This window comes from Eleutherodactylus coqui, chromosome 1 (genome assembly GCF_035609145.1).
Source record: "Eleutherodactylus coqui strain aEleCoq1 chromosome 1, aEleCoq1.hap1, whole genome shotgun sequence".
In the NCBI taxonomy this organism is placed as follows: domain Eukaryota; kingdom Metazoa; phylum Chordata; class Amphibia; order Anura; family Eleutherodactylidae; genus Eleutherodactylus; species Eleutherodactylus coqui.
Window position 1 is genome coordinate 145,041,706 of NC_089837.1, and position 26,757 is coordinate 145,068,462.

General features: G+C 41.7%; 1 protein-coding gene across 1 annotated transcript in view; it reads left to right on the forward strand.

The window, feature by feature from the left end:
- Window positions 1-26,757, forward strand: part of PIK3CA (phosphatidylinositol-4,5-bisphosphate 3-kinase catalytic subunit alpha) — a 53,369-nt gene that overhangs the window by 12,987 nt on the left and 13,625 nt on the right. The window contains exons 4-18 of the mRNA XM_066601405.1: window positions 652-902; window positions 2,439-2,684; window positions 2,774-2,859; window positions 3,243-3,348; window positions 6,578-6,730; window positions 7,181-7,315; window positions 10,537-10,661; window positions 11,365-11,446; window positions 13,630-13,794; window positions 15,108-15,211; window positions 19,275-19,446; window positions 20,652-20,758; window positions 20,877-20,998; window positions 24,810-24,888; window positions 25,329-25,499. Coding sequence (XP_066457502.1) covers window positions 652-902; window positions 2,439-2,684; window positions 2,774-2,859; window positions 3,243-3,348; window positions 6,578-6,730; window positions 7,181-7,315; window positions 10,537-10,661; window positions 11,365-11,446; window positions 13,630-13,794; window positions 15,108-15,211; window positions 19,275-19,446; window positions 20,652-20,758; window positions 20,877-20,998; window positions 24,810-24,888; window positions 25,329-25,499 — 2,104 coding nt within the window. The remainder of the gene's footprint in view (window positions 1-651; window positions 903-2,438; window positions 2,685-2,773; window positions 2,860-3,242; window positions 3,349-6,577; window positions 6,731-7,180; window positions 7,316-10,536; window positions 10,662-11,364; window positions 11,447-13,629; window positions 13,795-15,107; window positions 15,212-19,274; window positions 19,447-20,651; window positions 20,759-20,876; window positions 20,999-24,809; window positions 24,889-25,328; window positions 25,500-26,757) is intronic.

Sequence of the window (26,757 nt, forward strand, 5' to 3'; positions counted from 1 at the left end):
TCCTCGGTATGCGCACGTAGAGGGGGAGGTAGATTGTCCTCGGTATGCGCACGTAGAGGGGGAGGTAGATTGTCCTCGGTATGCGCACGTAGAGGGGGAGGTAGATTGTCCTCGGTATGCGCACGTAGAGGGGGAGGTAGATTGTCCTCGGTATGCGCACGTAGAGGGGGAGGTAGATTGTCCTCGGTATGCGCACGTAGAGGGGGAGGTAGATTGTCCTCGGTATGCGCACGTAGAGGGGGAGGTAGATTGTCCTCGGTATGCGCACGTAGAGGGGGAGGTAGATTGTCCTCGGTATGCGCACGTAGAGGGGGAGGTAGATTGTCCTCGGTATGCGCACGTAGAGGGGGAGGTAGATTGTCCTCGGTATGCGCACGTAGAGGGGGAGGTAGATTGTCCTCGGTATGCGCACGTAGAGGGGGAGGTAGATTGTCCTCGGTATGCGCACGTAGAGGGGGAGGTAGATTGTCCTCGGTATGCGCACGTAGAGGGGGAGGTAGATTGTCCTCGGTATGCGCACGTAGAGGGGAGGTAGATTGTCCTCGGTGAATAAATGTGTTGTACAGTAGATAGGCTAGATGACCTTAGTCACCATAAAATATCTGAATGTAGCCTTTCTGCTGATCTTTATTGACCGCTTTATTTCTACAGGGCAAATAATTGTGGTTATTTGGGTCATTGTGTCTCCTAACAATGAAAAGCAGAAGTACTCTTTAAAGATCAACCATGACTGTGTACCAGAACATGTTATAGCAGAAGCAATTAGGAAAAAGACACGGAGTATGCTACTGTCCTCTGAACAGCTGAAGCTTTGTGTTCTGGAGTACCAGGGGAAATATATATTAAAAGTTTGCGGATGTGATGAATACTTGCTGGAAAAGTATCCATTGAGTCAATATAAGGTGAGAAGACCTCTATTAGCTCCTTAATGACACGGCCTGTTTTGTTCCTAAGGATGTAAATATTTGGGGGAATATTCATCTACACTTCTCAAAAGCCGTAACTGTTATTTTTCCATCGACATGGCCATTTGAGGATATGAGGGCTGTTTTTTGCGTAGCAAGCGGTAGTTTTTATTGGTATTTTTTGTTGTACATAAGGCTTTTTCAATCACTTTTAGTGTGTGTGTTTTTTTTTGTTTGTTTCAGGAAGGTGAAATGAACAAGAAAATCATTTTTTCTCCGTTTTTAGATTTATTTATTTTTTTTATTTTTTTGTATGACATATTTTCCTTATGGAGAAGTTCAATTTATTGTATCGTTATTACGGGAATTTTCATTTTTTTTTTAAACCATGAGGGGAAAGAAATAACGTACATTTTTTTTTAATTTTTTTTTTTTACAAATTTTATTTTTCTTAATGCTATAATCACACTGGTAATACATTGCACTACTTCTGTACTGCAATGCATTAGTGCTTCTCCACGATCCCAGGCCATGGCAGTCTCAGACACCATTATATTGTCTGGCGTCCAATTGCCATGGTAATCCAACGACCCTCTGTGGTTATGGAATGGAGTGCTGATGACATCACAGAGGGAGCGCCCTCCTTTACATGCTGCAGTCAACATTGATCATGGCATGTAAGGGGTTAACAGTGGGGATCAGTGTTCTCACAATTATTACAGTGGAAAGCCAGCTGTCAGCCAGCTCTTACTGAGGTTGGCATGGGCTCAGCTTCTAAGCCTGCACCATCCATAGGACATAAATATTTGCCCATTCATGTGAACTGCTTTCCAGCCAGGGTGTATAGTCACGTCCTATGGCTGGAAGGGATTTCATTCTCAAGTTTAGCAAAGCTTGTTTTGGCTTATTCCAAATAAATCAGAAGTTTTCAAAATCTACAGCAGAACTATTTTTGCATAACTTTCTGTGCAGTTTAGCACTTTAGAAAGTTATGGCTATTCTGAAGTGAGTATGGTTCCACCATATAGGGAATAGCTATCGGTATACAAAAAAAAAAAAACCCTGTACGCCCCAGCGATCCAATGACTCGCATTCCCGCAGTCCTCCCAAACGGACAGCATGTGACTGCTGCGGTGGTAATGTGCCCTATTACTGGCATCACTGCTCAGTGATGGGAGCCATGATGCCAGGAGTATCGCACATGACTGCTGTGACCACTGATTGGCTGCAGTGCTCACAAGCAGTAATAAACGTTACTGCTGCCCATCTGTAAACAGATCGGTGGGGGATCTCCAGAAGTTCAGCACTGGTTCGCCAGGGCAGTGACATGAGTACTAGTTTGTCTTATACCGATGTTTGTGTTTTTGGTTTTATTATATTTTTTATTAAGCGATATATAACCCCTTGTAATTCCAGCTTGTGTAGTCCTGTCCATTTTTCCCTTTTAAAACTGACAAACTGCATAAGTTGCTATAATGTTGCCAATTATGGTTGGTTATTACATATGCAAAAGTGTTTCACTTGTTATTTCAGTATATCAGAAGCTGCATTATGCTTGGCCGGATGCCCAACTTAATGTTGATGGCCAAAGACAGCCTATACAACCAGATCCCGGTTGACACCTTCACTATGCCCTCCTATTCAAGAAGGATTTCAACAGCAACACCTTACATGAATGGAGAAGCCTCTGCTAAATCTCTATGGGCAATCAACAGCAACCTTAGAATAAAAATTCTCTGTGCAACTTACGTCAATGTAAACATTCGAGATATTGATAAGGTATGTTTTATCATTTCTGTAAGTTTGGGGTTTTCTGTTTATTTTTTTTAGTCCTTATTAAAACATTGTATAAACCTTTTGCTTTATAGATCTATGTTCGAACGGGTATTTATCATGGAGTTGAACCGTTGTGTGATAATGTCAATACTCAGCGTGTTCCCTGTTCAAATCCAAGGTGATTTTTGTTTTATCATTCATTTGGGCAACTTTTTTATTTTGTAAGTTGCTATCTTCATTCAGTATGGCTGTACCCAGTGAAAAACATTACTAGTACGGTGTAATTTTCCTTGTTTAAAATACAATAGAAGATTGATGCACATAGACTCTTGTTTACTTTGGTGATATTCTACAGCTTGACTTGGACCAATGTAGACTGTCATTACTTGGCTTCATTTTTATATGAGCTTATGGAAAATAATGTTAGCATGACAACTCTGTGTTCTTCCTGCAGACACAAGCAAGTAGTCTGCTTCTGTGCTGGTGGTGATTGCCACACCAATAGTTTATATAGGTGATGTTTTATAAGCTATACTCCTAATTACCTCTGTTCCTCTCTAGGTGGAATGAATGGCTTTTGTATGACATGTTCATCCCAGATTTACCCAGGGCAGCTCGCCTTTGTCTTTCCATCTGCTCAGTCAAGGGCAGGAAAGGAGCTAAAGAAGTAAGTGCTGTAGTAACTTATCATTTTACCAGGTGTTTCCGCCAAGGGGTGTAGTTTGCAGTGATTTCTCACTTCCTAACATTCACTTAACAGTCCTCCTTTTCTGCTGAATCTATATCATGTACTGTCCTCAACTCTTCTGCTTACTGCAGCCTGCTTAAATAGTGGTAAGGTTTTGCAGGTCCAGCAATCTGTACTGAAATCTTGAAGACTTCTTTCATCTTATTAGCTCTCCACCTGAAGGAAGAAAACTGTCTCTGGTGCCACTTGCAATTTAGCTAGCTGGTAAGTCAGTGTCTCGCCCATTAATGAGCTTGAAACTTGACTGGGGAATATCAGCCAAATCAGTTATGCCCATTTGTAGATCTCACACTTTTTTTTTTTTGCAGTTTTTGCTTCTCATTAGTACTGAGTAGGTTTTTGGTTGGCAAAACCTTTATAGAATGTCCCTGTTTTTTATCCGTAGTCGCATTTAAACGTTCATTAAATCCCTTGTCTGTCATGGAAGGGATAGGGTTCCTGCAGAATGCCATATGCTTACGGCATGTGATTTCACAGGCTTGGGAGTTGAGCTTGCACCAACAGCATTGGGCGCCGTCTGGAACGGACAGCCGAGGCCCTACTGCAAAGGCTGATATTACCAATTCCACTCCCAGTTCATTCCTTAAGGCCTTATTACACAACTCATTAGATCGAGCAGTTTGCACGATAATTGTTTGGTGTAAGCGCATGCAGTGAAAGACCAATTTGTGATAAATCACTGATCTGATATTTCAGCAGACCATAACATTATTGGTCTGCTGCTATATGTGCCTGTGTAAAGAGGCAATCCTTAAACAACTGCCTGTTGTGATTGGAGGTTCAGACTGCTCCTCCATTCACTGAGCAATGATTGCTCCCGTGTGAAAGCACAGGAGCAATCGCAGTGGGACAGCTGTTGGGTGCTTAAGCGCCCAACAGTCGTCCTGTGTAAAAAGGGCTTAACGCGCTTCAATCAGTGTTGAACACAGCATGTAGAATGTTAATAGTGGAAGGAACCTCCTTTTGTGCCGACATTAGCCCTCTGCCATCCGATCTCAGAGGAAGGATGGGTTGCAATGGAAACTGAATGCCAGTAGGTGGCCTTTGGGTTTTCTATAGCAAGTACTGGAAAGAAAACTAGGTAATACACTTCAGTACATAAGTAGTGCAATGTACTATTTAAGTTCCCTACAGGAACATAAAGTGTTGGCCTTTGAAAGGTGAAGATGAAAATCCCCAAAAATAGTTGTCTTTGACCAATTAGGGCGTAAGTGTATGTCCTGGATGCGGGGTACTTAACGCAACAGGACATGCACTTAAGTCCTATGGATAACACAAAATCAGAAGAGATCTCTCGCTATCCGGCAACGGGAGCCAACTGTCACCGATACCTGGCTACTTGCTGCAACAGTGGGGGTGCATTAGGATGGCGACCCGTGGTGTTAACTCCTTACACACCATGATCTATATAGATTGCGGCATTTAAAGGGTTCTGTAACGTCATCGGACCGCCGCAATTCCATGGCCACAGACCGCCAGATACAGGCGTCCTGCTTCGCCAGTGCCTATGGTCACTATAACAATTTATAAGGCATTGCAGGACAGAATTCCTGCAATGCTTTATCATAGCGATCATAGGTCTTATGGTGCAAGTTCCCCACAGGGACATAAATAGTGGAGGGAAAAAAAGTGTCAAAATTAAAATTAAAAAAACTTTTCTGTGCTCTCCCCCCCCCCCCCCCCCCCCCCCATTGGTATAAAAAATAAATAAAACCCCACATATTTGGTATCATGATATCTGTAATGATGCGTACAAGTTGAACACGCTTTTTATTCTGCAAAGCAATAAGCATTAAAAAAAAAAACCTAAAAAACTGCCTCCCAAAATATGCATGAAAGTGATCAAAAAAGCCGTATGTACCCCAAAATGGTACCCATAAAAACTACAGCTAGTCACGCAAAAAACAAGCCCTCATAGAGCTCCTTCCATTGAAAAATAAACGTTATAGGAATTTGAATGCAGCGATTTTAGAAAAAAATAATTAAAGTTTTTATTGTGGAAAAGTGTAAAAACCTAAAAAAAATAAGAATTTTGGTATCGTTGCAATTGTACCCGTAGAAAACATGTATTGTCATTTATGCAGCATGATTAACGCTGTGAAAAAAAGGCAGAATTGATGTTTTCTCAACCTGCTATCATAAGAAAAAAAGTTTTACAATATAGTCTATGTACTCAAAAATGGCATCAATGAAAACTACAGTACAACACACACAAAATAAGCCCTCATACGGCTGCGTCGACGGAAAATGTTTTATAGCTTTTGAAAAGTAGACCTGAAAATCTCCCAAAAATCGTTGCGTCTTTATACCCAAAATAGGCAATTTCCTTAAGGTGGGTTTACACGGGACACTAATCGCTTGCATTCGCTCGATTCAGTGATTATTTGAATGATAGTTCTGTATAAAGCTACCCTTAAGGCCCATTTACACGTAGCGATGATCACTCAAAAATGCCTAAAAAGCGACCGTTTGAGTGATAATCGTTGCGTCTAAATGCGCGGCCATCATGCACTTTTCGTGCACTGCTAGCTGATCGTTCAATTCAGTCCAACCTAAAAAATGTCGTTCAGCCTTATCAGCAGTTCTCCAAGGGTAGTGCCGATAGTATTCTTTCCCTTTGGAGAACCAAGGGACTGAATGCAGATAAGAGCCCTCGGGCAATTAACTGCTTTCAGCTGAAGGCTTCATTTGCACACTTAATTGCTATTAGTTAGCTGCGTAGCTATTTAATAATTTGTGCAAAATTGTTGCTCAAAGCTGTCACTCAAACTGTAATTTGAGCGATCTTTGAGTGATCGTCGCTCTGTGTAAATGGGCCTTTAGTCCAACTGATTGTCTATAGGTGTCGCAATCCAAACAGTTTTCTTCCTTCTGGAGAATAGCTAAATTACATACTTGTCCCAGGGAGCATTTCCCTAGACACCATACCAGCTGGTTCTTCCCATGGAATATCACTACCTTCCAAGAAGCTCTTTTATGTAGTGATTGTGTCCTTTTGTGGGCCTGTATTCAATCTCCACATGAAAACAATAAACCTGCAGTCTCCAACCACCTTACTTTCCTTGTGGCCTGGTCAAGGAGCTAATATCCTACATTTCTGGATATGGTCGACCTATTGTTTTAATGCATATATTTTGTCTCCTGGCAGGAACATTGCCCATTGGCATGGGGCAATATAAACTTGTTTGATTACACAGATACATTAGTCTCTGGGAAAATGGCTTTGAACTTGTGGCCTGTACCTCATGGATTAGAAGACTTGCTCAACCCGATCGGTGTTACAGGGTCCAATCCAAACAAGGTACTAAAACTTTAATCCAACCTTTTAGTCAATGGGATACTTGGTGCCATATTGTAATTTAGATTCTGAATGTACATACAGTAAGATTTTAACATGCGGGACAACCGTGTAGAAAAGATCTACTTCCACAGTTTTAATAAGCATCCACTCAAAATCAATATTCTCAGCAGGGAGCACTTCTAAAGTGAAGTTTAAATAGACAACTTTTAGAACTTGGTGCATGTTTGGCCCAAAGAGCAAAATGGCTGGATCTCATGAACAGTCATGTTATGGATGGCCATTTCACCTAAAAGGGGGTATGATTTCAGATAGTTTTGTTTCTTACATGTATTTAACAGTAGTGTAGACTATGCATCGTGAATGGAGGATAATGGCTAAAGCCACCGTAAAGTGAGTTGTTGGCTACCTATTTGTGTGCATTTTATTTAGGCTCTTTTGTTGAATTTTCAGGAAACTCCCTGCTTAGAGCTTGAATTTGACTGTTTCAGTAGCCCAGTCAAGTTCCCAGATATGGTGGCCATAGAAGACCATGCAAACAAAGTTTTAGAGCGAGAGATGGGCTACAATTACAGCCATTCCGGACTGGTAAATATAGTCATGTTAACACAGCTATATAACTCATAAGAGATTTTATATTGTAGTGCATATTCAACAGACTACAACTGCTCTGACAATGCTATTTTTTTCCAGCTTCATAGTTGAAAGAAGATGTAAGGCAACCCTTTCAAATTGCCTGAATTTCTGCATTTGTTACTCTTAAAATGTGGATTTCTGCTGCGGAGTATCGCGTTCAAAAATGCGTGTGATCGCGGAAATCCGCGGAGAAATAGAACATGCCGCGTTTTTTTTTTTTTCACGGCAGAATTCCGCATGTGAGCATATTTCTTCCTGTCTGAAATTACTTGGGGTTATATATTCCTTTTCTAGCCAATTTCTCAGTTTGTGTGATGCTGTTACATTGATCTGCCATGAAAACTGCTTAGAGGGGGATACAGGCACAGTTACTGAAGATTAGATGCTCCTGTCACACAGTTATAATAGAGGAGATCACAGCTCATCCTCCTGACTGTATACTTATGGTAGCTTATTTAGGTGAATTTAGAAGACAATGATTAAACTGTGTCTTCCCTGTGGGCAAAAATAGTATGGCCTTAACTAATGCTGGGATGATGCCTCATGGGACTGATAGTGAAAGTAAAAACCCTCACCATCAGGATGGTATCTGAACACCAAATGGGGCTGCACTGCAGGGAAGTGACTTCAATACACAGAGGAAACCTCCAGAGTTGGACAGGCAATCGGGTGAGGGGAGCAGGTAGGGAAAAATGTGTTTCCACCAGAGTAGCCCTTTAGCTGATAACGCACATGTTGTATTCATGTATTTTATTGAGCACATTGAGGAAGCACCCACAGCATTATGGGAGATTTCTTGACGACAATATTGCTGTATGTTCAAAAGTATGCATTTGTAACAAAGTGCAAGGTTTTGACAAGATCAGCTAACTTTTTTTTTTTTTTTAAGCATTTAAGGTGCCTTCACACTGGCAAGGACATCATGCAGGATTTGTGCGTTGAGACACAATAATATGAAAGCCATTCTTTTGAATAGATTCATTTACATTAGCGATTTCTTCCTGCATGGCACCGCTATGGAATGCTGGAAAAAAAATTGCAACAAGTCCGAACTTTCTGCGATATCTACCATTGTTCTCAATGCAGCCGGTGGCAGCTATGTTGGCCCCATTGAAAACAATCGGAGAACTCTGCTTATCCTCTGCCATGGCTGTGACAGCCGCTGCGGTGTTTCCCTTTATATCCGCAGTGACGTGAGGCTATTTTCATGTCAGTGTGAAGAAGCCTTTAGTCTTTCCCTTTTTGTGTACATTTGAAAAACATCAATATTTTTCAGGAAATCTCCTGTGATGCTGTGATCTTTTCCTATACTATTGGTCTTGATACTGGATGATTGGTGCCTGGTTATTACATGCACAGTGGGATCCTAATGTAATGATGACCGTTATTTCACTTCTTCTATGAATAATCATCCACGGTGCAGGAGGAAAAAGTGAACCTTTCTGGGAATGACTTGTCCAAGAGCTATTTAACAAAAAGTTTTGTAAGTTAGAGAAATGCAATTGGAAGTATTGTCTTTAATAGTGCTCATTGAAGAAAGCCATACAAAGCCTGGTCACTGACAAGAGTCTGTTCTTCTCAAGAAAGATTGGTTGGTATGAACCATGCCTCCTTGCAACTTTCAGAAGACATGCTAGAGATGCATGAAGCTGGAAAAAGCCCTAAAAGCGCATTGCTGAAGACCCGTGTAAATCATTCCACGGTTACACAATTTTATGTACAGATGGAGAAAATTCAGGAGTGTTACTTATGGTTTGGGGCTGCTTTGCTGCCTCAGGGCCTGGATGTCTTGCTATTGTTTAACCCATTCCACCTGCATCCCCTTTTTGATGTGCTTGTACTTGATTTCTCTAACAGTACCATTCAAATTAATGGAGTTGCAGTACATGTACTCTGCCGCCACTGCAGCCAGCTGCATTGAGGGGGAAAAAAGAATTTACCCGTTCTTATGATTGGTACCATCAGAATTCCCTCTTTAAAGAGGTATTCCGGTGACTCGAAAGTTATACGCTTCATAGGGCCATTGTGGGATACATAGTTTTTGTACTCTCCAGTGGCCCTTTTAAATAACAATGGAAATCTGAAGCTGGCTGGAAAGCAGTGGTGCCACAGGTTGGCAAAAAAAAAAAAATGGTACTGAAGTTTAGTCTGACGATTTAGGTGGAGGTTTGGAATAATGGCAATAAGTGGCAATGTGAAAGAAAATTTGCCCAGTCTTTGGAATAGCCTCTTAAATCATATGGAGATGCGGTGACATGACCTAAAAAGGGCTGTGAATGCAAGGGAAACCAACCCAGCAATATTTATGAACTGCAATGCATTTGTAGGGAGGAATGATCTAAAATTCCTCCTCATCATGATGCAGCTGCAGGTAACATAGTAACATAGTATGTAAGGCCGAATGAAGACTATGTCCATCTAGTCCAGCCTGTATAATGTTGGGTGAAGGTGATTGCTGCTAAAGGGAGATTACAGGTTACTAAATACAAAGGTTCCCATACTTTTTCTCCCTGTTCTGTGGGTGTTTACTAAATGTATTCAGTAAAAGACATGAACGGTACAGTTTTTGTTTATCAGGTGGTCTATCAATGTGATTTGGTTAACAACCAACTCTCACTTTATTAGTAATAAATGCAGAAGTCTTGGGGAATCCAAAGAGTTCACTTTCTTTTTCTTGCAAATATTTGCAGAATACGTTTGATTCCCTTTTTATTCTCTCCTTTTAAATACAGCCATTGCATATTTAAAGTGTACCTCCGATTTTATTTCAGGGGGAAAAAGAAACTTTTCAGATTTTAATAATAAAAGTGAATGTAAGAAACTTTGTATTATCAGGTTTTCTCCTTTCCTTTTCCTTAAACAGGTTGCCCGACTTATATATTCTGCTCTCCAACATGCTACAATGCAGCCCAGCATGTTCTTTATAAACGTTTAAAGTTCATACATTCATCAAACTCCAGTCCAAAAGCATTTTCCCCCTTTATGCCACTGATTTAGGGAATACTGTTTATAATCGGAGGTACTCTTAAATTCTCCGTAGTATAGGAGTTGTTTTTTGGTGATCTTGCAATGTACAACATTTACTTCATGTCTATTGAGGATACGCTAAAATGCTAGAAGATGAGAATAAAAGCATTAGTAATGTTTTATTAATCAGTAATGTTGTTTTTCAGACTAGTAGGATAGCCAGAGATAATGAAGTCAGAGAAAGTGATAAAGAGCAGCTCAAAGCCATTTCTACTCGGGACCCTCTCTCTGAAATCACGGAGCAAGAAAAAGAATTCCTTTGGAGCCACAGGTGTGCTTCTAACTTCAATGGGTCTGCATAGAAATGTTTTTGTTTTACAATTATATTCCAAAAGTTAATGTAGTCAGCATTAAAAAAATCGTACACTATGCACCTTGAGAAAGGATGTACACAAAGTGTGGCACAAAACATGCTATTAAGTTGAGGGGAATTGTCTCCATATTTATATTCACGGTCTGTTTTAATATAAAGCACAAATGCTTTCCAGTGTGTAGATGATAAAAAAAATTGTCCTATACAGGAGCAATAAGCCCTTTATTGCCAAGGATGAAAAACAGAGTGGAGAATGGCATTTTTCTCTAAGATGTATTAGAATTCATTTTTCACTATTAAATGATGCAAAGTTTGTTGAAAGGACATATTTAAAATTTTTAGAAAGGGACTTGCTGACACTTTTCTGACAGTCGGGGGTGTTGCCAGAACCCATGATTTAGATAAAGAACTATATATATCCTTTAACCTCTTCTTGTGAATGTTTTCAAATGCAAATAATTTTTTTTCTCATATATATATATATATATATATATATATATATATATATATATATATATATATATATATATATATTATATACTGTTCACCAAGTTTATGCAGTGTAAGCTGTAATAAAGCTAAATTACAAGAATACTGGATGTCACTTGTGCTGAATGCAAAACCATTTGTTTATAGTGATTTCCATGCTATATTTTTGCAGACTCTATTGTCGAAATACTCCAGAAATCCTTCCGAAGCTTCTCCTAGCTGTGAAATGGAATTGTAGAGATGATGTTGCACAGGTAAATACAGTTCTGATATTTACTAGTACCAGATTACTCGTTACAGTTCATATACAGACTGTTCAGGTCTGTGTCAGCTGGCGGTGAGCCGGCTATCACCACATATAGTGGCGAGTGCATTGCGCACGACAGAGTATCTCACACACGCTGTCATGCGCAGTGTGACTTTAAAAGAAAAAAAAAATTCCATGCGCTCTCATAGTGGAGTTGCGTATGTATCGTTGCCCATATATAATGTTTTGCGTATGGACAGTGTTGCATACACTACCCAAACAGAAATATAGGGCTGTCCCTGCATGATATGTGGTGAAATAGAGCATGCTGCAATCTTTTTCATGCACGTATCTGCATGGTAATGGGAAAGGATCAATGAAAATCCATGTACTTTCATTGACTCCATTCACTGTGTATTACATGCTGTGCATCGCATGCGTAATACGTGGTAAATCAGTCATGTGAATGAGCCCTCAGTCGTAGGGAAAATCACTTTTCTAAAATGCAAGTTTTTTTACTTCAATTTTTCAGGACCTCATAATATCCCAATTACTAACTGTATAGGAGTGATCAAATCGCCATCAACATCCATGTTCATATCTGAACTGACTTTGAATAGTAGCAGTTGAATGGAGCTTGTAATTACAATGTCATTCTTGTCATAATGTAAAAGTTCCAACCCTGTAATTTTAAGCATTATTAATAGAGATGAGCGAACCTACTCGGCCACGCCCCTTTTTCGCCCGAGCGCCGCGATTTTCGAGTACTTCCGTACTCGGGCGAAAAGATTCGGGGGGCGCCGTGGGTGAGTGGGGGGTTGCAGCGGGGAGTGGGGGGGAGAGGGGGAGAGAGAGAGGGCTCCCCCCTGTTCCTTGCTGCTACCTCCTGCTCTGCCACGCCTCCCCCCGGCGCCCCCCGAATCTTTTCACCCGAGTACGGAAGTACTCGAAAATCGCGGCGCTCGATCGAGTAATTACTCGAAATGAGTACGTTCGCTCATCTCTAATTATTAACTCTACAAAGTAGGAACTATGAACTGTTATGTTTCAGTAAGAAGGCCTTTTATGTATAACTTCTGGTAGTTGAGCCGTAAGTGGAGCCAAAGGGATTTACATGCGCTATACTGGTGTATGTATGTATGATTATGTTCACAGAGGGTAGAATTTGCTATGGATTGTCCACAGCACATCTGCAGCGCAAATTACATGCAGATTTTGATGTGAAATCCGCCCCAGCATTTGAAGTTGCGCTGTTAAAATTTACATGCTGCAAACTTTTTCTGCAATGTGGGTGGACATTTTGAAAATCTCATCCACATTGCTGCTACTGTAAGTGCACTTTCTACACAGTCTCCAGACAGAAAATCCACGACAAATCCGCCCCATGTTGAAAGTAGCCTATATGCTCTGGACATCATTGATGAACCAAGCTCATGTATTCTGATGTGATATTTTCTCATCTCTAAAATACCAGATCACTTTTGGACAAATTTCTCCTGCAAATCCTCCAGGCTGAGTGTCCACGGGTGGGACGGAATATCGCGAGCGATATTCCGTCACGGGGGAGCACTAATGTCACTGCGATAAAGCCATCTTCATGATGGGTTCATCGCAGCATGCCATGATTTTTAGTCGTGAGCGATTTTGTATTTTTTTTAATTTATTTTTTTTCCCCTGCTCGTGTACATTGGGCTGTCAAGTGTTCTCCGCATGCGATTTATTGCCACGGATCACACTATGACAAATCACCCGTGGACAGCCAGCCTTAGTGCAAGTAGTCTTTGAACTAGGACCACATTGTTCTTATGTGCTTAATTCTTGTTTACTTTTTAATTGACGGAAGAGAAACCCAGTTCCCTGCATACACATCCATGGCAAAATGCCAGAAACTGTCCTATAAGGCTGCCTGTCCACGGCCGTGACGAAATATGGCTAGCGATATTCCGCTGCGGGGGAGGAGAGGGGAGCACTGACAGGTCTTCGTGATGAGCCTATCTAATAGGCTCACTTCGGCAAATCGCAGCATGCCGCAATTTTAATCCCGCGAGCGAAGAATTTCGCATAACGCAGTGACATATCTCCCGTGGACAGGCAGCCTAAATCTGCTGTGCAGAATTTTCATACTGTTTATACAACGTATGTATTGCATAATTTTACAATTATAAACTTCCTACTGTTAACCATACACAGATGTACTGTCTACTTAAAGACTGGCCACCAATCCGACCAGAACAAGCGATGGAACTGCTGGATTTTAACTACCCAGACAGGATAGTACGGTCGTTTGCAGTTACATGTCTTGAGAAGTATTTAACTGATGACAAGCTGTCACAGTTTCTAATCCAGCTAGTACAGGTAACTGTCTAAAATGTATTTAGTAACTACTGTGCTACAAGTAACATTAAATTGTTGTTTTGGATAATAACCCCTTAATGACGTGGAATTCTCCACAGAGTCAGTGAGGAATTACAGCTTCTAACTCCATCTGCTGCTTTCTATTACTGCAGAACCAGGGACCCTGCAGCTTGTTCTGGACATTGAGAAATTTTAGCAGCAGCAGCAGGGGAGGAGGTACCCTGAAAAAAACTTATTTACGCTTGGTGGCCAGAGATTGAGTTTATCTCATGAATACACTGGACTCATGAGCTGTCACATCCTAGTTCAACTTCTTATTTTAATATTAGCGGGGCAGACCTTTAAAAATGATTATATAGCAATGCTGACATGTATTTTCAAAGTAAGGACACCAGCCTCATCAGGTGTAACCATTTTTTTAAATGATTGTCTGGTTTAATAGACCCACTCTCAAATACCCTATTAGAGTATTCTGGGTTAATAGAAAGTAGTCCCTCATTCAGGACCCTCGGAGCTACAGAGAGAGCTGGTATAAAGATCGTCTCTGGAGGATCCAGCCTGCCCTTGCATTACACAGACAATCTATTGACTTGAATTGACAACCTGTAATGCTTTATCTCTCCTATGGTGACGCCATAGAAAAATGTAACATTTTTGGCCACATTCCTAGCAGATTACAAGCAGGACAACTTTTGATGAGTTTGCTTTCAGGCGTCCTTTCAAATAGAAATGTATTTAAAAAAAAAAATTGACATCCAAGAGGGAAGGTGTTAAACTAGGGCCTTCAACTGGATAGCGAAATCTGAAACCCGAGAGACTTTGTCTTGTGTGAGGAAACTAGGCTGCTGGACCTTTGGATTACAGAGACCGATTCAGAAGACGATCAATTTGTCCTACATATACATTGCCATCGAACTGAGTATAGTTCACGACTACCCTCCCACCCCCTCCCCTCCTAACCCTTACCCATACCCTCCCGGTTATCCCCCTTTCATTTATGCCAATGTATATTTGCTTATGTTAAAAAACGCTTAATAAAACATTTTTGAACCTAAAAAATTGACATCCACTTTAATAACAAAGTTTTGTATTGTGATGTCTGAGTATAGACCTTCTTTAAATGGAACTGGACACCAGGCTCATACTGTCCTGGCGACATGCTGACCGTGGTTCAGGCAGGATGAACTTCATGATGGGTTAAGATTTAGATGATTCATACTTAGAACTTTATTTGATTACATGCAATAGTTTATATATTAACTTTACTTCAACGAATATGTATATAGATGATCGTGTTCTATTGTCTTGTGTAGGTTCTCAAGTATGAACAGTACTTGGACAATTTACTAGTTCGATTTCTACTGAAGAAGGCCCTAACCAATCAGAGAATTGGACATTTCTTTTTCTGGCATTTGAAGTAGGTTTCCAGCTGTAAACCTGTGTATCCTTACTCCTTTCTATGTGCACCGTACTTGTGGGGCTATAGGCGAAGTGATGCTGTGGTGGTCCGTGCTTTCTCTAGTTATATTCCTACATGTTTCTTACTGGATGTCTCCTCATTATTGAACATGAACTTGGTGCAGAACTAACAATTCAAGACTTCAATTTACTAATTGTTCAAGAACCATTTAACATTACTTGCTTAAAGGGCTGTGCTGTGAAACAAGTACACTTTAAAACGTGGTAATCTAGATCAATGAGAGTGCTTGGTGATCGGCATAGAACCACCGGCAGGGCTTACATACATTAGGAAGTAATCTGTGCAGTCCACTACATTTTTGGTGCCCCTGCTAAATTTAATTTCACAGGGAAACCTTTAAAACTTGACCTTTTATTCCAGATATAATTAAAAACAAGTTGATTGATTAGGACTTGACAATGCGCAGAAATATTTAGGAAGCCCCAATAATCTCAAGAAAATGCGAACCACTTTAGGTCACTTGGGCAATTAAATGCCAAATCCAAGGAATCTTAAGAATTTTGCTAGAGGTGTAAAACCTCTAAATCTGCAAAGATAAGGGCCTACTGCCTATCAGATCCTAGCCCAGGCGCCTGGGGACAAGATAAAATTGTTTCCTCAATGCAGATACTCTAGAAAATGCCACAGTCCCCTTAATTGGGAAAGCCCTAATCCCATTCCCCTCAAGAATAGCATTCCCAAAGGACAGTTCCTATGTTAACCCCTTCCCGCTGCAGGGCGTAAGTTTACGTCCTGGCAGCCTGGTACTTCCCGCAACAGGGCGTAAACTTACGTCCTGGAGATAGCGTGGGATCACGTGTGATCCAGCGCGGGATCACGTGTGATCCAGCGCGGGATCACGCGCTATCCCGCAGCGGGAGCCGGCTGTCAGTCACAGCCGGCGTCCCGCTGCAACAGCGGGGGGGCATCGGAGATACGCCCCCCGCTATTAACCCCTCCCCTGCCGCGATCTAAGTAGCGAGAGCCCGGCCTGTCACCATGGCAACAGGACGCCAGACACTGGCGTCCTGTATTGCCTATGCCTAGGATCGCTGTATAAGCGATAAGGCATGGGAGAGCAGTAGCTCTGCCATGCCTTATAACAGCGATCATCAGGGCAGTGGTTAAAGTCCCTCAGAGGGACACAAACAGTGTAAAAAAAACAAAGATTAAAAAAATGTAAAAAAAGAGTAAAAAAACAAACAATTTTTTTATGCCTTTTTCTCAGATTAGCATAAAAAAAGGTAAAAAAAAATATAAAATCCCACATATTTGGTATTGTCGCGTCCGTAACGACGCGTACAATAAGTTGCACATGCTTTTGACTGTGCACGGAAAAAAACGCTAAAAAACTGAGGCAAAATGCGAATTCTTAGCATTTTGCCTCACTAAAAACGCAATAAAAGTGATCAAAAAAGCCATATGTACCCCAAAATGGTACTAATAAAATCTACAGCTTGTCTCGCAAAAAATAAGCCCTCACAGAGCTCCGTACATCAAAAAATAAAAAAGTTACGGGACTTTGAATGCAGCGATTTAGAAAAAAAAAATTTCCAAGAAAAAGGGTTTTTATTGCAGAAAAGTGGGAAAACCTAAAAAAAATGTTAGAATTTTGGTATCGTTGTAACCGTACCGACCCGCAGAAAAAATGGAATGTCTCATTTATGCTGCATAATTAACGCTGTAAAAAAATTTAAAAATCTATGGCAGAATTGATGCGTTTTCTCTCCCTGCTATCATTAAAAAAAAAAAAAAAAAAAAAAGTTTTACAATATAGTCTATGTACCGAAAAGTGGCACCGATAAAAACTACAGTTCGCCACGCAAAAAACAAGCCCTCATACGGCCGCGTCGACGGAAAAATAAAAAAGTTATGACTTTTGATAAACGGAGAAGAAAATCCACCAAAAATTGTTGCGTCCTTAAGCTCAAAATAGGCCATGTCATGAAGGGGTTAAAGTCAAAACATGATTTTGTTGTAAAAGCCATGGATATGCAAAAGAGAGGTCTATAAACTACCCGTAGGATGTAATCGATTTTGCTTACAATTTTGCGTGTGCCCAAAGAAGGGAGAACCTACTGATTCCCTGGACCTGTTGGGAACAGAATCGAACGGTTAGGATGATAGGAACCTATGACACTAAGGCTAGTGACGTACAAAAGATTTTTTTAGCGGTATTGGATATTTTACAAGGTGATGCAGATCTATCAGCGGTATTAACCGGCGTGGGTGAAATTTGAGAGATCAGCTAGTGCACAGCCATCTTGGTCCCAGAAGTCAACCTGTTATGTGGTTACACTCTCATGCGTCTAATGGGACTTTCAGATGTGCTGGGTGCAAAGCATGTAAATAGAGCCTTGAAAGCACAGCTATTGGGATGAAATACTTAAACGGAGAATTTATAAATTGCTTGTTTATCTGGCGACTTACCTATGTTTGTGTAATTATGTGGGGGAAACAAATCAATAATTTAACCCTTTCCAACCCACTGTCTGACCTCTGAAGACATTACGATTTAAGGCTGTGCAGCTCCAATGTTGGAAAACGTCCGGGTTCTCTTACTGTATATTGCCAGCCGCTCAGCTGTCGGAGCCTACCCAACATGTCACCTCATGCAGTACTGGCTTTAGCCAGCATATAGCACTGTTGTATAATGGCAGAAAAAGAGTAAGCCCCCTAGGAAAACCAGGATGCAAATTGGATTGGAAAGGGTTAAAAGAAGCATTTTGGCACACACTGGCAATATAAATTGGAATGCACATACTCCTCTGGCTGCACATGTAGAAGAGCATCATAAAAAAGATCACAACTCACTGCTTTCATGGTATGAAGCAGACTAGACAGAATGGGGGACGTGGATAGGAGATGGCCTGGATATTCAGAATGGACGGTTGCTACCATAAAGGCATCAATGGGATGCTGTCTTTGCCCCCGTTCATTTGATTTGGTGGGAAAGTCATTGGTTGAAAATAACCTTTTGTAAGTCATTTTTTTATAAGTTCATGAATTTTATACTTGGCCTTTTACTATGAAATATGTTAGTCATGCTTGGATCATTTTATAGATTTGGTTTTGACTCTGTCCCCTAAATGAAGTACTATTTTACTCATTTTTTCCCCCAATATACATGGGGGTGTCCATCATTTGCATCTATTTTATGGGAGTAATTTATCATTTGTGTGCGGCCAATGAATCACACGCCTTCCATTTTTACATTCTACTTGGTTGGAAAGAGGTTAACGTGACCTGACCTACCGCTCCCGTGTCCTCTGATGGATGTACGTCAGCGGCATTTCTGGCGCATGCGTAGGGGCTTTCTTGGATGTCCAGAGAGACTGATGCACCACCAGCCTAACACCAAGGCTGAGTGTTTTTATTTTTTGCTACTTTATCCAGCTTTTGGGATCTTTAGGCTCTGGTGTCATAGAGGGAGGCCTGTACTACTAGCTCTCGGGATGATTTAGCCACATACCTGGCTGATGGAACTCGTTGAGGGGAAAGAGGGGGTGACTGTTTTGTGCTGCAATTTTGATTTGAGGCTTGTGTGAGTCTCATTATTGCTTAACCCTGCCCTCTTAAAAAAAAATTAAAAAAAAAAAAAAATGTATAGGAACCGTTTATGGTCCTTGCTAGTATGCAACATGGCTGGTGAGGTGATAAACTGAAGCGTCTATTCCCGGCTGTTTTTTGTTGGAGTATCTGCTTGGAGGGAACACTTATCTTGTCCCTAGGCTATTGGGATAGTGTTTGTTCCAATTTGTCCCAAAATATCAGCTTTTGTATTGCTACAAAATGTTGTGGATTTGGTGCAGATTTTGGTGCAACCTAAACCTTACCATTTGTGGGTTTTGCCGCTACAGATATTCTGCAGCTTTACTGAGGAAAATCCTCAGCAAATCCACCACACATGTAAATGTCTTGTTTAGGATCTGGCCATGCATGTTAAAGCAGCGCTTCATCACTAATACTATAGAAACGTCTTCCATTTATCTAGCACTGATGGCTGTTAAATTCTCGGTAGGTCAGAAATGCACAACAAAACGGTCAGCCAGAGGTTTGGGCTGTTGCTGGAATCCTACTGCAGAGCCTGCGGCATGTACCTCAAGCATTTAAGCCGACAAGTGGAGGCCATGGAGAAACTGATTAACCTCACTGACATCCTCAAGCAGGAGAAGAAGGATGAGCCACATAAAGTAAGTGCAGGGTCCATGAGACCCTTCCTTAACCCTGTATTTTAGTGGCATTAATGCCCCTGCAAAAAAAGGTTTGGTTGTGATGGAAGAAAATCTCTAGTTATGTTGCTGCTTGCCTATTTTATTTTTGACAGTATAAGCGGTTGTATAGTTTAGTGTAGTTATATAGTGGTCTGTGTCCAGTTTTAGGCTGCTCTCACATAGGCTACAAAATTGTGCGTTTTTTTTCTCGCGATGCAACAGCGCCACAAATCGCATGTATATGAAGGCCTTGCTTTCCTATGGGTTCCTGCGCATTAGCAATGTTTTGCCTGATGCTGTCTTGTGAGGGGAAAAAACCGCAGCATACTGTATACAGCCACGATTTGCATGTGTGTTGTTTTTTTTTGTTTGTTTTTTCTTTGTAGCCCTTGTTTCCCTATGAAGCCTTTGTTAGTGTTGCATCGCACAAAATCTCGATTTTTCGTGCAATGCAACTTTAACAGGAGGAAGTCCTACTGTTTAGCCTAAAATAAGCCCTAGCTGCGTTTAAAAAAACAAAAAAAAAAAGATTGTGTGTGTGTGTGTCTGCTCCCTTGCACTTCACCTCCTGAAACTCCACCGCACTTGTTTGCAGTCTTTAGCCTCCACTTCCTGGTTAGGGGGTTCATAAATCCGGCCTTCAGGAAGCACTGGCTCTGATTGACTGAGCTGCAGCACTCGAGAACCAATCACAGCCATTCAATGCGATGGCTGTGATTTGTTCATCAAGCGCTGCATTGATTGGCTGAACCTCAGCGCTCCAACGAATCAGAGCCAGCACTTCCTAGAGGCAGAATTTATGAACACTCTCACCCCCAACCAGGAAGCGGCGGCTAAAGACTGCAAACAAGTATGGCGGAGTTCTGGGAGGAGAAGTATAGGGGAGTGGACAGCGCCTGTTAAGGTAATGTGTTTTTTGTTTTTTTTAAATGCAGCTAGGGCTTATTTTCTGGGTAAGGATTATATTTCAAGCCCCCTCAAAAATCCCAGCAAAGTCATGTGACTAAATAGCAGCGATGCCGTGAGAAAACACAGCAATATCTCACATGTGGTGGTTTTCTTGCAGCGATATCGCTGTTGCCCATGTAAAATAGGCCGCCTTCTTTTTACATAGTTGGCACTTACGACATTGCTTTATAGATCTTGTATTGCACTTGTGGTATATTAATAGACATTTGTTGTAGGTGCAAATGAAGTTTCTGGTTGAGCAAATGAAGAGGCCAGATTTTATGGATGCATTACAAGGTTTTACCTCACCTCTCAACCCTGCACATCAGTTGGGGAATCTCAGGTATTTCCATGTTGGTGTTTTTTCCTTTCCCTCCTTCCTTTTGTTCCCTGGCTTTCCTGCTCGTCTGATCACAGCTGGCCTTCAGATACGTTTGCTAAATCAGTCTTTTGCTCTTTAGGCTTGAAGAATGCAGAATAATGTCTTCTGCAAAAAGACCACTCTGGCTAAACTGGGAGAACCCTGATATTATGTCTGAAATGCTGTTTCTGAATAACGAGATAATCTTTAAAAATGGAGATGGTACGTAGAATTAGAGATGTGTATCATGTATGAAGGGCTTACTTTCAGAATTAGTACTGTGTAACAAATTGTGTTTACTATCATATTCCCAAAATGTGAAAGTAGTTATTCTTAAGGGCTCATGTCCACGGGCAAAATAAGAATTCAAATCCGCAGCGGATTTCAACTCTTCTCCTGCCCGCGGATCCGCATCCCATAGGGATGCATTGACCACCCGCGGGGTAGATAAATACCCGCGGATCGTCAATAAAAGGAATTAAAAAAAAAATGGAGCATGAAAAAATCCGGACCATGCTCCATTTTCATGCGGGTCTCCCGCGGGGACGGCTCCCGCGGGCTTCTATTGAAGCCTATGGAAGCCGTCCGGATCCGCGGGAGACAAAAATCAGAGTTTACTCACATGCTCCGGTTCTTCTCTTCTCCGCGGCGCCATCTTCTCTCAGTCGCGGCCGGATCATTTTGCTTCGGGCCGGCGCATTCGCGGGGCACGTCACCGACGTCATCCTGCACATCCGCCGAGCCGAAGAAAGAAGATCCGGCCGCGACGCACAGAAGATGACGCCGCAGCGAAGAGAAGAAACGGAGCGGATGGGAGGTGAGTTTATTCTTATTTATTATTTTCAGCGCTCATGTCCGCGGGGCAGGAGGGACCCGCTGCAGATTCTCCATGGAGAATCTGCAGCGGATCTGATTTTCCCCGTGGACATGAGGCCTAAGGCTATTGCCTATGAACGGATTTATGCTGCGTTCCCCGCGGCGGAATAACGCAGCCATTAGGTTTTATTGAACCTAATGGCTCAGTCCTCACATGCGAGATTCTGCCGCAGACTTACGCCATGGGGGAAAAAATGGCGGCATGTTCTATTTTACTGCGTTTTTCCGCAGCGGGAGGTTTCCGTTAATATAGTATCAATGAAAACTGCGGAAAAATGCTGTAAAAAAACGTGTTTTTCTGCGAACGCCAGCGGGGACGACTTTGTTTATTCCCGCAGCGTAAAACCGCAGGCATATCCCGCTCTGTCTGTGGACAGGAGGCATTAATGTAACATTGCTGAAATCTCTGTGCATGTGCTCTGGCTTGCTAGGCGAGACACTCGCAGCAGATCCGGATAGGTGAGTATACGGTCTCTGGGGGGTACCGGGTCTGATTCCGCTGTGAGATTTTAGAGTCCGAGTCTGACCCGGCATGAGCGATAGGCTAGTTAGTAGTGCAGTGTTTGTGTTACTAAATTCCGGTAGTGCAGTCCTAAACACTTCACATTTCATGTTCACATTTTTGATGAAAAAGGATTAGTAATGGACCTTTCCAAACATAGTATAACTTTACAACGTGTGTGAACATTACTGCCATTAATAGCTGAGAGGGCTCAGAAGTTTTACAGGGGAATCTGGAGACTATATAGTAGGTGCGGATGAACTCCTGAAATTATCATAGACAGCCATAACAAACAAGACAACAAATATTTGTGCTTTTATAAAGCCTTACTCTTTTATTTATCAATCGACGTAGATGTCTTAGGATTTGGGTTTTTTTTAAATCTTTTGATAACATTCACTGTGTGGGGTTAATATGTTACTTTGATAGATCGGACTTTTACGAACGTAGCGATACCAAATATGTGTTTGTTTTTTATGATTTCGATTCCTTTATTCTAAATATGGCAAAAGGGGGGGGGGGTTACACTTTTTTTATTACCTCTTTTTCATTTTTTTTAAATAATTAGTAAAACTTTTTTTAAACTTAAATTTTAAGGTTTTTGTTTTTTTTAAAGCCCCCATTGGGGACAAGAACTTGCGATCGTTTGATTGCTCCTGCAGTATAATACAATGCCATAGCATTACATTATACTGCGATTTGGCAGGCATTTTTTCAAACCACACCACAGAAGGCCCCTGGCTTCCATGATAACCACACGGCAACCTTCAATCTCGTCACAGGCGGCCATATTGGACCCCCGAACATCGGTCAGGGCATTAAAATGGCCATGTCAGAATTTACTGCGGCATTTAAAGGATTAGCAGCTCCAATGAGCGGCGCTGCTTATCAGAGCTGTTGCGGGCGGGTGTCAGCTGAAAAAAAAACAGCCAGCACCCGCGTTATATGGAACGGAATCGCCCTGCGATCTCTCTCTATTCACACCCTGAAGCTGCAGGATGTAACTATACACCCTGCAGCTTTTAATGGGTTTAAGGGATTGTCCTCACAATGGACATTGATGCGTGTAGCTATAGAGAAGCGTTGAGCATATTTTACACTGAAGACTAGGTACAGGGTGCAGTGTAAAATGTTTAGACTTTATTGATGTTTGTGTATATGTCATGCACGGGTTTGTTATACAGGGACAGACGAGGATCTATGCCTCTCCCTGCAACCTCTCAGCACTTCCACCTCTGCCCTCTCCTTTCTGCTCCTCCTTGCTTGCTGAGGTTAAAGTTGGCTTGACCGATGATCAGTACTGAACAGCCGCTGTGTTAGGTGAATGGAGAGGGGGACCGTGAGGAGTGAAATCTCCGGCCACCCGAGCCCCCCGCTGGGTGCTCTGTTAGAGAGCCAGCGATACTCGGTCCTGTACAGCAGCGTGGGGACGAGTGTCGGGCATCGTTTGCCTGACATTCGTCCAGTGTAAATGGGCCTTTAGCCTAAAGCTTTATCTCAAGCTTTATCGACATTCTTTTAAATGGCTTTAAAACAAGACCAAGACCAAAGCTCTGGCTGCAGCTCTAGTAATACATTCAGGGAGAGCGAGTAATAGCAAGGACATATTTCAGATGTTCTTGGCTAGTGATGTTCCTTCCTGCAAGGATGTATGAGATATGTCCTTGGCAGGCAAAAGATTAAAGATCTCTAGCATAGACACAACTTTCTATCTCTGGGTTACCTAATTGTCTGTGACACTCTGGACTTATGTGAAAAATGTGCTGGGAGTACAGTGACATTATCCTTCCCTCTGTAATCTAAATACTATGGGAGGCCATAAGTGTATGATCGGGGAGGCTGAACTGATTACCTTTATTGTAACTATGATATGGAGTTTCTGAAAACTCGCCCACGCCGTGAGGAATCTGTGTGGTATAGTTCATGCAGTTCTGTAATGCCTAGATCCCTATAGACTCAAGTAGAAAAAGTCACTAGCGTCTGAGTCTAAGTTTACTGTGCAACAAACGCAGTGTGATATATGGAGAAGCAGCGAGAGAAAGAACAAGTAGGAGACTGAAACATGGAATTTCTTAATGAAGCACATTGGAAACTGTGTTTTGGTTGGAGTTCTCCTTCAAATTTACGTAAGGGCCGGCTTACACGAGAGTATGAGTAAAACGCTGCATGAATAACGCAGCTTTTTACCGCTGGGTTGAGCCAGTGATGTGCAGGCATATCACTGCATACATGTCACTTATTTCCTACATGCACAGTCCGACTTGTTGGGTTTTTTTTTTGGTTTTTTTAAATTTCCCACTCTGTCACTTAGCGAGATTGCGTATAGACGCCGCACATACGTAATGTAATTGTGTGTCACTTAGCGAGATTGCGTATAGACGCCGCACATACGTAATGTAATTGTGTACGTGTAGCGTTTATTACGCACCCATGGAGAATAGGACTCAGTCGCACATAATACATGGTAAAATAGAATGTTGGGTTTCTTTATGCACATGTTATATGAACTAATAAACCGCCAGTGTGAGAGGGTCAATGAAAATCAATGTAATTTCATTAACTTCATTCACTGCGTATTATTTGATGAAATTACGTTCACGTGGGCCTGCAGTTTCTCGGACACTACTGAATACATATATATTATTTTTTTTTCAGACTTGCGTCAAGATATGCTGACTCTTCAAATCTTAAGGATTATGGAAAGTATTTGGCAAAATCAGGGACTTGATTTACGGTAAGTAAATGCTCTTTTGCCATGGTTACAGATGAGAGCAAAAATGGTAAAAATTTAAGGCCTTGGCCACATAAGCGAGTGTGGCTCTAATCTGAAAAATAGTTTTGGTTTTTTTTGTGCGACTTTTGTTTTCTTTTTTGTAAACACATGGGGGGAAAAAACGAATAGGATTGGCATCAAATATAGAGCCTCTTCACTTCCTGGTTTTATATAATATATTAAATGTTGAAAATGTGACTATTGAGAAACATATCTTATCTCTGTCTGTTGGTGGTCCAACTGCTGGGACCCTCAGAAATCCCTAAAACGAAGGGGAAGCGCTCCTTCCAGCGGTTTTCTCTGCACACCACTGTTTCTAACCCAAAAACTACCGTTCTTTGGTTGCAACAGTTAGATACCTAATGTAGTTCTTGGTCTTTACATAATGTCGTCTCTTTCAGGATGCTGCCATATGGGTGCCTCTCCATCGGTGATTGCGTAGGACTTATTGAAGTGGTCAGATGTTCTCATACTATTATGCAAATTCAATGTAAAGGAGGATTGAAAGGTGCTCTGCAGTTCAACAGTCATACGTTGCATCAGTGGCTCAGGGATAAAAACAAAGGAGAAACGTGAGTTTGTCTTGTGGGGCTTTGTCTGATCTTCTGTTCATTTCTATACATGTTTATGGGCGATTCTCAGTTTTTGATCCTGACTTTTTTTTGTCCTTCTTGCTTAAAAAAAAAAAAAAAGGGGAGCTGCTGCTTGGCAGTCGGAAAGTGGTTTTCATCCAGGTTTCCTTGTACAGTACATTGTTGTAGGGATATGCTACCAATTGCAGTGCACTATGCTGTGAAGGTATGTTAAGACCTCTCTTCCACTTATACCTCAGTGGGTGATTTTAGCGCTGTCCATTGCAGCACAGGCTTCTGACAACTTTAGGTTGCTCTATAGCGGGCACTGGTCCGCTTAGTTGCAGCAATGGTGGACCATTAAGTTGGACCACTGCAGTATTTGCAATTCCTGCCCTTGAAAGGGTAAAATGTTTCCTATCATTTTCAGTAACGCAAGACCTCCACGTCAAGAGAAGTTGGACACACACATACATTCAATGTACTCCTACCTGACAAATTCCTACAAGCACTCTGTTGTACGTTACCCTTCTCTTTTCTGCTAGGTTGCTTTCCACAGGCTGGTTGTTCAGCAATGTCAGGATGCTACATCCCTTCCTCCCTGCATGTGGTAACTGATTTCGTATAGTACTGCATCTCATTCCTCAGTATCTAAGCTCTAGGCAACACGTGTGTTTTTTGTTTATTTTTTTTTTATTTTTTTATTATTATTGCTCATCCTTGAGACTGATCTTCATTGCACTTTTGCAAAAAATAAACAAAAAAACACCACTCTATACAGCATATGTGCCTTGGACATTGAAGCTTCAGAAAATCCATACCTCCTTTCAACTCCTCACCTTTTCCTTCTGGGAACAGTCCTACTGTATGGTACAATGCCACAGTGACATGGAGCCTCCTGACCCTTGTTCAGTGCACTCTTCACTGTGAGCACTGACCTAGGGGCCTTCCGGCCATTCTCTAGCGGGACAGTTCCCGATAGTATCTTACCTGGGCGTCGTCCACTTGTTTCTTCCCGGTTCTCTTCTGTCCTTCAGACACCAGACCTTCCTTGTTCGTTTCCTTGTCCTTTTTACATGTGATTGCGAACAAGTGGAAAGTCTGCCTCTGCGCCGCTCTCCTAACCTACTTCTAGGAGCAGGCAGCCGTAGAAACACCATCACCTGTCGAGCACAGGGCCGTTCACATGGTGGGTTCTGGTGTTCTGGAGAAGATCCAGATTGAAATTCCTGTTCTCAGCGTGCATTCAACCATGATA